Source organism: Hyposmocoma kahamanoa, unplaced genomic scaffold (genome assembly GCF_003589595.1).
Source record: "Hyposmocoma kahamanoa isolate Upper Pololo Valley unplaced genomic scaffold, ASM358959v1 213, whole genome shotgun sequence".
Taxonomy (NCBI): domain Eukaryota; kingdom Metazoa; phylum Arthropoda; class Insecta; order Lepidoptera; family Cosmopterigidae; genus Hyposmocoma; species Hyposmocoma kahamanoa.
Genome location: NW_020653734.1, coordinates 698,449 through 707,736, shown reverse-complemented (window position 1 = coordinate 707,736; position 9,288 = coordinate 698,449). Strand labels below are relative to the sequence as shown.

Sequence of the window (9,288 nt, the reverse complement as noted above, 5' to 3'; positions counted from 1 at the left end):
AAATTGATCTTCAAAACATACATGAAAGTCTTACTTATTCCATTTTCCTTATTTTTCTTGTATAATGGATTGAAACGGACTATAGGTACAGCCAAGACAAACGGTTACAATTATTTTTTTTTGGAATATGGAGCCTGTGAGACGACGTCGAAAAGCCATTCTTTGACATTGTCCTTCACCTCAACAACTTGTCCGTTCTCATTCACCCTCAACCGCCCTGCAGTTGTTCTTCTGGTCTTAGCCAAAGTTACCCCATGGCGTCTTATCATGTGTTTGTTGCAATTACCCCAATTTGTGAAGCTCAAGGGGCATTTTTGACAATGATAAGGCTTGTGCCCCGTGTGCAGGAACTCATGATTTCTCCTGTACTCCTTCCGGTTGAACATTTTATCACAATACTGGCATTTGAACGTCTCTTGGTTGGACGTGTGATATTTTATAATATGAAATTTCACCCCACTCTTTCTTTTGTAACATTTACCGCAATAGTTACAGCAATACCGGTCTTGCAAGTTTAAATGTGTTTTCACGTGCGCTTTTAACGCGTAAACAGTTGGGAAACTCTGTTGACAATATTTGCAGATGTTATTTTTAGGCAAATGTATGATGATATGATTTTTGAAGCTGGATAGACTAGGGTAGGACCGACCACACACGTCACAAATGTGACTGACGTCCAAGTCACTGTGTTTCAGCTTCTTGTGCTCTGTTAACTTAGCTTTGACTTTGAACTCTTTGAAACAAATATCGCAGGTCAGACTGAATTTGTGACCGTGAACGTTGAACTTTTCAACGTGCTCCTGAAGTTTGTGGCCTCGGAACATTTGTACACATTTGTTGCAAACTTTTTCGTGCTCTGTTTCGTGCTGTCTTAGGTGTTTCATGGGTGCCTTGTCTCTTGTGAAAGGTTCGGAACAATACGGGCAAGGTATTCTGAAAAAAAAATTCCATACTTAGAGAGTAGTTACAGAGTTTTAGTAGCAGTAACGCTTCTTGTGAAAGAATTCGTTCAGGGAAGTACTGCCACCATACCTATTTGTAAGTAATGGTGCGGTTTTTTTTTTTATTTTAGAAAAATGTAAGTACGCATTTAACCTCTGGGGCTCTCTCGATCCGTGATCGGCGCGGAGTCCTGTCGTGGATCGATGCCAACCTTAATTAAAGCAACTGACGTCCGTGTTGCTTTACTTTCAATAAAGAAAGGAAAGTCACCGGGACACGACGGTCTCAGCGTTGAGCACTTAAGATATGCCTCCATGTACCCAGGATCCTTGCATTGCTGTTTAAATTGTGTTTGGGACATTCATATTTGCCATTCGACTTAATGCGAATGATTGTGGTACCAATAGCTAAGAATAGGCCAATCTCTCTTGCTACTATAGTGGCCAAGATATTTGACAGTGTGCTCAATTCACACTTAGAAAAACATTTGCAACTGCAAGAATCGCAGTTTTGTTTTCAGACAGGCTTATCCACTGAAAGTGCTATTGTGACATTGAAGCAGGCTGTCGGATACTTTACTAATAAAAAGACGTCAGTATACGCATGTTTCTTGGAGATGTCCAGTGCCTTTGATTTGGTCACCTACGACATCCTGTGGGATAAACTAAGTGCCACGGGTATGCCTGTGAAGCTAATGAACGTTTTTAGGTATTGGTACCGGAATCAAACGAATGTTGTAAGGTGGGCGAACAAATTTTCGGAGCCGTATAACTTGGAATGCGGGGTTAGGCAGGGTGGACTAACATCTCCTAGATTATTCAATTTGTACGTCAATGCACTGATTGGTGAACTCAGCAGCACGCATGTGGGCTGCTTTGTTGGCGGAATTTGTTTAAACAACATTAGCTATGCCGATGACATAGTGCTGCGGGCGCCATCGATCAGTGCATTGAGAAAACTAATTGGAGTACGTGAGTCATATGCAACATCCCATGGCTTGTTATATAATGTTAAAAAGTCGGAGTTTATGATCTTTGGAGCTGCCGGTAGGAAGAGTCCTACGTGTGCACTTCCTGTACTACTTAATGGTTCTCCGTTAAAAAGGGTTAGCCACTTTAAATACTTGGGACACTATGTTACCGACGACCTCAAGGATGACCTAGATATACGGCGCGAACGGAGAGCACTCTCGGTGAGAGCAAACATGCTTACCCGCAGGTTCACCAGATCTACGGCTGCAGTTAAGATAACATTGTTTAAAGCTTACTGCACACCAATGTACGCTAGCGCTCTGTGGAAGAGCTACACTCAGTGCTCTCGGAATGCTCTGTGCGTGCAATACAATAATGCCTTCAGGACGCTGTTGGGGCTGTCACGTTTCTGCAGTACCTCAGCCATGTTCACTGACGCGCGCGTAGATAGTTTTACGGCTGTTGTACGTAAAAAGTCGGCGTCGCTACTGAAGAGAATACGTGACAGCCCCAAAAGCCTGAAGACAGTTGCTGACAGGAATGAGCGCCAAATTATGCGGCACTTAATAAATAATACAAAGTCCCTGGTAAAATATAATACTAATATAGTTTTAAGTCTGTAGGTACTAACATTTGATTGGATCTCAGTTGTCTCAATAAATAAATTTTATTATTATTATTATTAACATCCATCTCACCTGATGGAAAGTGACGATGAGGTCGCCGATGGAGCATGCACACCTAAATAATACCTATTCACTCTCGCCTAAAAAGGTTCAAGTTATAACGTTCAAGGAACAAGTCTCCAGTCAGGTAATTCCACTCCATAGCCATTCGCCATATGGAATCTTAGCGCTTCATGTGAATCTTTGGAATATCCACAACATAGGGGTGGAACCCAAGCCTACGTCTAGTCACCCGGTGATGGAAAGGGGAAAGCGAAATTAAATCGTGTTATTACATCGTACACTCTCCGTGATATAAAACACACAGGCACTTGGAACTTTTCTTTACTTTATGTCTCAGGGTGACAGGTAGTGCCCTTCAGGTCTTTGTGATTTAAAGCTACGAGTGGTACTGCCACAGAACAATAAATACAACAAAAGTGGTTAGTTATAATAATAATAATATAATAATAACGCACACACTCAACATAGCCCCGCACTAGGGAAACCCTGTGTCGCGGGTGCCATGGACACACACATAGACAAACACAAATTACACCCTCACGAGAGAAATAAATGTAGGTCATACAAATATTTCGCCCGGCCCGGGAATCGAACCTGGGACCTCTGCGTGGCAGTCCGGCATGGTAACCGTTCGGCCACGGAGGCAGTTAAAAGTTAGCATCGCACGCGTGCCAACTGCAGGCATAGTTGTGCCTACTTGAGCTCAGTCCGCCATTTTCGCTTTGTACGGTATGGTTGTGTCAATTCCTTCGCGCAAATTCTCTAAAATAGTAGAAAAATGCCTTATTATGCTGTTTTGTAGAGCAAAAATGACCGCCGCACCAAAAATATTAGCCGTGGTGGTATTTAATATCAACGGTAAGTCTTATTTTAATAAATTTTCAATTTTCTGTTTATCGAATAGGTTTTTTGTACTGTAGCAAACTAATGTAAACATTATCCCAGAACAATACGGCCGAATTTTATATTTTGGAAAACTAAGTCAACATACCGAAATTTCCACACTAGTAGCGAACAAAGGCTTGGCGAAAAAATGCTTCATGAGTATTTTCCTAATTTTAAACTTGATTGATCGAAATAAAGTTCATTATGAAATAAGTGCGTTAAAGAAGACATCTGTTGTCGAGAAGATACTACCATTCTATTCGTTCAGATGTTGGTCATTCGCCGTATTCCAGCTACTGGCCGCAAGATGGCAGCACGTTGAATTTAATTTCAATATAAAATCAAATCGCCGTAACTTGCGAGAAGGTTATCGAACTTTTAACGATATAGCGACTAAGTAGCATCAAATTTTATTAACAATCCAGAACTTGTAACATCTTTTTAAAAAAGAAACTACGACCAATCGTTATCCAGATTCCATAGGTTTATCATTTGTTTGTGTGGGTTTTGGCGACGTCGGTTCTGATAGTAATCGAGGCTTTAATGTACAAATAGCCTGGGGGGCCTTATTGCTAAGTAAATTCACATGGCTTCGCGGGTTACTTTTCCGACATTTTTTTTCTTTGTTGGCAATTTTCGGGGTGTTAGGATATACAACGGAGATTAAAACACCATGCAAAAAGAAAATAAAATGAAGGAGAGGAATGGAATTAAAAAAAAACAGATTTAATAGTTAAGGAAATATTCTTCAACACGTCACGAAGCTTTATGCACTTCCATTGTTTTTTTCTTCCGTGGGTGCTGCAACTGTTATGGGTGTGTCGCTTAGCACCACATGCTGATGCTAAGCGACACATGCTGATGAGTTCCCGATTGGGAGATGCAATCAAAATCAAGCTGCAGGCGCACGACTTGTTCATCCTTTCGTTCAACACTTGTCAATTTAAGCAGGTAAGCAGCCTGGTACAAAGCAAGACAATAGATTGATTTATAATTATTTAAATAATAGATATACTACTTACTCCAACCAAGGTCTATGCTGAAGGACATGGACAACAAAACTCTTAAAGTCACGAGCGATGTACAGGCAGTCAATGCATTTGTTCACAAAGCATTTCACATGAACTTCTTCACCGTGTTTCCTAAGAGTTGCAATGTCTGGAGTATTTAGGTAACACACCTGGAAAACACGAAAAACTTATCTTTATCCCGTTAAATATAGGGTATATTGTATGAATCACGCCTTTCATGGCTTGCGAGAAACCATGTTAGTCAAAAACCGCTGTTTGGTCTATTTTAGGCTCATATCTAGCAAGAGTCATCTGTTAAAGGGTAGCACTGGCTAAGATGCAGAAGAGTCTCATTCACTACATGGCCGAACCTATATTCTGGCCAATTCGATGTAGAATAAATGTCGACAAACAAAAATACATGATTTTTAGGGTTTTCACGTCAAACTTTTTTACAATTACAACAATATCAAAATTTTTCCATGAAATTCGATTAAGCTAGTGCTTTTATATTACCTACTAATCTTGAAGTCGTCTGCGATGAATTTTGTTCAATAGATGTTTAAAATGAACTATACCTAAATAACATAAAACATAGAAGTAAATAAGTTCAAAAATTTCATTATTTTATTCATAGTCATAAGTCATACTTATCAACAATACTTACTTAGTACTTTCTAAACTTTATAATAATTGGCTATTTAAATATTACTTATACATAACCCGATTACCTACTTATCTATTTAAATTTCTATTAAGCGAGCAGGCCATGGCAAAATGGATTCCATACGGAGCCCCTCTTCACATTAGTAAATTAGTGCACGTCGTTACAAAGTTATATTGTGTAGATTCTTATGACCAGTCACAGGGATCATCCTAGATTATTATTTTTAGTACAGAGCTATTACAACATAAGGGTACATCCTGTCATTAAAACCACCAAAGATTTATACATAACTATTATTAAATCTCGAGGTATATTTACCTGACAAATACACTCATAATTTTCCCAAGTAAACGTATCATCTTTAGGAAGACTCCGCGCAATTTTTCTCTTATATTTGCTGGGATACAAACTCTTTCTAAATCGCCTTTTATGTCGCATTAGTCCTTCAGCATCTCGCAGCTGCTCCCCACATCGTTCGCATGTTTTGTTCTCAAACCAATGATTGTAGGAGTGGGTGGTGCATTCTTCTGGTGTCGGGAATTGTTCGTTGCAGAAATGACAACATAATCTGGAATAAGCAGTCATTGAGTCACCCATGAGAAGAATGAGGTTAGTTTAAATATTCCGATAAATTATGACGAATGATGAGCACTGCATAAAAACTGCCCTAAAATAAGAGAGAAAAAATAATTTCATTTCATGGACAGTTCTTTGTTCAAAGCACAATTCCGATCTTGTATGGAGTGTTGCAGTCACCTGTGGGATGCCTCAGCGAAGCATTAACTTGAGGCACTTGATTCAATTGAACGCAGAATCAGGAGACTTATTGGCGACAATAAGCTCGAATCCTAAAGTTCATAGTGTAGCCCACTGGCTTAAAGTTGCCTGTCTGTCAGTTTCTAACAGAATGTATTTCATCAGCTCCATCAGCTTATCCCGCCCACCCCTGGCGGGGTATCATTCTAACTTGGTCAGTAGATTAGTTGGTTCTTTTACGAGTTTGCAGATTGTTTCTTCAGGTACACACCATAATATGGCAATAAAGATTTGCAACAAAATACCACTCCCAATAAAAAATGTTGAAAAGGAACATATTTTTGTCAACAAATTGAAAGAATTTTTACTGTCGAACACTTTTTACAATTTGCAGGATTTTTCGATTATAATAAATGCACATAGTGAATTAAGCTAATCTGCTGTGCCCTCACAGGGTTTATGTTAGGCCATGTTATGTAATAGTGTTAAGATCTTACTGTACAATACAATGCAATGTAAAAATAAATATTTATTAACTTTTTTAATTTATTAGCTGCCTGCCTGTTGCCATGCTGGACTGCCACGCAGACGTCTCAGGTTCGATTCTCGGGTCGAGAAAAATATTTGTATGGCCTACGTTTATTTATCTTGTGGGTATAGGCTGTAATTTGTGGTTGTCTGCCTGTGTGTCCATGCCACCCGCGAATTTTTGTAATTGGTTTTTCATAATTCTAATAATTCATGACACAGCTTGTATACGAGATTAATAATAAAATTAGTCAAGTTAATATCATTGTAGTGCTCTAACAGGGTTCATGTGCTGGAATACTATTAAATTTGGAAATATTAAATGGAATAATATTAAATAATAAAAAACGATTTATGCGTGAATACAAAAAACATCTTTTGTCAGAGCAGATGTGTCTCGCTACATAGATATTTCCCTAATCAATGCGTTGGATACCTGTAAACCTAAATTTCCTTATCTATACATACTCGTATTTGGTGGCTATTGTTATAATTTAATTTATGTTTGTAAACTTACGTTATTATTTATATTACTTACCTTCATTACTTACACTATTTAGATAGTTTGCTTTACATCTTACACTTTTGCTTGATATATATATGTATAGTATTTAGAGTTAGGTATATATATTTGCGTGTGATGCACTTTGGTGGCATGGCTTACTGGGCTGCGATTGCTCACCATATGGCAGAAAACCAGCACTGCTTGACTTCTCTCGGTCTACAGTATTTATGCTGTGTCAGGGCCATTTCAGCACAAACTGTAGTCATAGGTACATTAAAATTGTATCAGTTCTTATAGTATTTGTTTGTTTTTCTCACAGTATTTGTTTTTCTCGCAGTATATGTTTCATATAAATGTGTATAAAATTAATAATGAATGTTCTATGTGCTTTTATATTATACTCTGTGAAGTGATTGTAAATGTTTTGTTTCTGTTTGTATTTGTGCTGAATAAACGTGTTATCTATCTATTATGTAATACCTTTGTTAATCCATATGAAACAAGGAATGAATAAATGAATATTTCATTTAGATTTTCATCATTATGTGCACAGCCCAGGAGTGGAAGTCCCTGCTTGACTTTGTTTCCAAGTACATATAACCCGAGTACATATATCTTTAAGGTGTAACTGATTAGGCATGCAGTGCTAAAGAGCAAGTCCATTTAATTTAAAAAAGAAAACCCTTTACCTCTAAAATACACAGTTAAATGTTGAGCCAAAAGATGGCTTTCTCAACAGTTCATAAGTTATCGCATAATGATAGTATTTAGATAGTAATGAGCAATTTTTCCCTATGATCTTACCAAAATAGTAAGCATTACCGGATTTTTAGATACTACACAATAATGTAACTGATGTAAATGTACATGGGTCACTAACATACAAGTGTTGATCACATCAGTAAACAACAAGTTTACTCCTCTTATAATTACCTCAAACTCGGCCTATGTCGTCTTACATGTTCAATAAAAGCAGTAAAGGTAACAAATGGCTCTGGACAATCCACACATTTGTAACCGCAGCATTTGCTATGTAATAGTTTACTATGTTCCCGTAGATCTTCCATTGAGTCACATTTTGTATCACAGTGTTGACACAGCCATGTGTAGTCTTTCCAAGAAAAATTGCCTGTTGTGAGTTCATCTACTAGTAAAAGTGGTACACGAATTTTGGAGGTCTTTTTTGTTTTTGTTGCTTTTGTATTTGAATTTTTCCTGGTCTTCTGATTTAGACTATCAAATCCGTTTTCTATTGTAGTAGTAGAAGTAAAGATTGATAATGAATTAACAGTTGCATTAGGCTCTTCACTATTGTCAGTTTCAAACAATTTCTCTCCATTGTTAAGACCTGTAAAATCTGTATTGCAAATACTGGAATAATCAGAGAAATTTGTTATATTGTCTTCAATATCTTGAATTTCCCCATCTCCTGACAAATTATTCTTACCAAATGTTACAATATTTGTAATAGGTACTTCTGTAAACGTCGTCGTGTCCACATCCATATTATTCTGTTCATTTTTTATAGACGGATAATGTGTCATTGTAGAGTTTTTAGCACAAATTCTTTGTACAAATGGTTTGTCTTTCAAGCCATGAGCATTTATTTCCAAAGTTTCATTATTTATAAAATCAAATATGTAAATTTTGTTCTGCTTGTCGAATTTGTTTTTTGACAGTAAGTCTCTTAAAGCATCTTTTAAATCTTTTGGTTTGTCTTCAAGATAATTATCTCTATTATCTATATTTTTTATATCCTCAGTATAAGATGTACTGGGTTTCACAAACTGCTCGGAATTACAAGCAAAAGCCATTTCACCACAATAACTTTCTTCGATTCTTTCACGCTCAATACTACTAACATCAACATTTTCCTCAAATATTTCCGATTTTATTATTGAGACACAATTCAAAATTATTTGCGCCTGTTTCAATTTGGCGACAAACGTATATGCGTCAGACAAAGCGTCGTTGCAAGCTTCGCATATAAGTTTAGGTAATTTATTAGAAAAAATATCAATAGAGTCAATTTTTAAAAACTTAAGTTTCTGCAAACAATTTTGTAAGTATTCTGGATCGTCATCTAAGTTTAATAAATCACTCAGTATCTTCTTCTCGGCGCAAAATCTGCAGGAATATAATTCATGCGACGAATCCATGGTCAAAAATTTGAGAGTGTGAGAGAGATCTGAAGATGTACACACAATCTACATAATCTTTTTTTGGTTTAACACGAAAATTACCACCACAATTTTATTAGCCCTTAATTTAAATTATATCAAAAATAAGAATTTAAAGTAAAACACAATGTAACAGTACAGAAATGTATAGAATT

The 9,288-nt window shown here is 37.1% G+C and overlaps 1 protein-coding gene across 1 annotated transcript; it reads right to left on the bottom strand.

Moving 5' to 3' along the window:
- Positions 1–351: 351 nt before the first annotated feature.
- Positions 352–8,767, bottom strand: LOC113227683 (zinc finger protein 778-like). The gene is made up of 5 exons (XM_026460653.1): positions 7,887–8,767; positions 5,483–5,732; positions 4,510–4,667; positions 650–933; positions 352–563 (listed from the first exon to the last, which is right to left on the bottom strand). Exons 1-5 carry the CDS (start codon positions 8,765–8,767, stop codon positions 490–492), a joined length of 1,647 nt encoding a protein of 548 aa, XP_026316438.1. The 3' UTR covers positions 352–489.
- Positions 8,768–9,288: the final 521 nt, after the last annotated feature.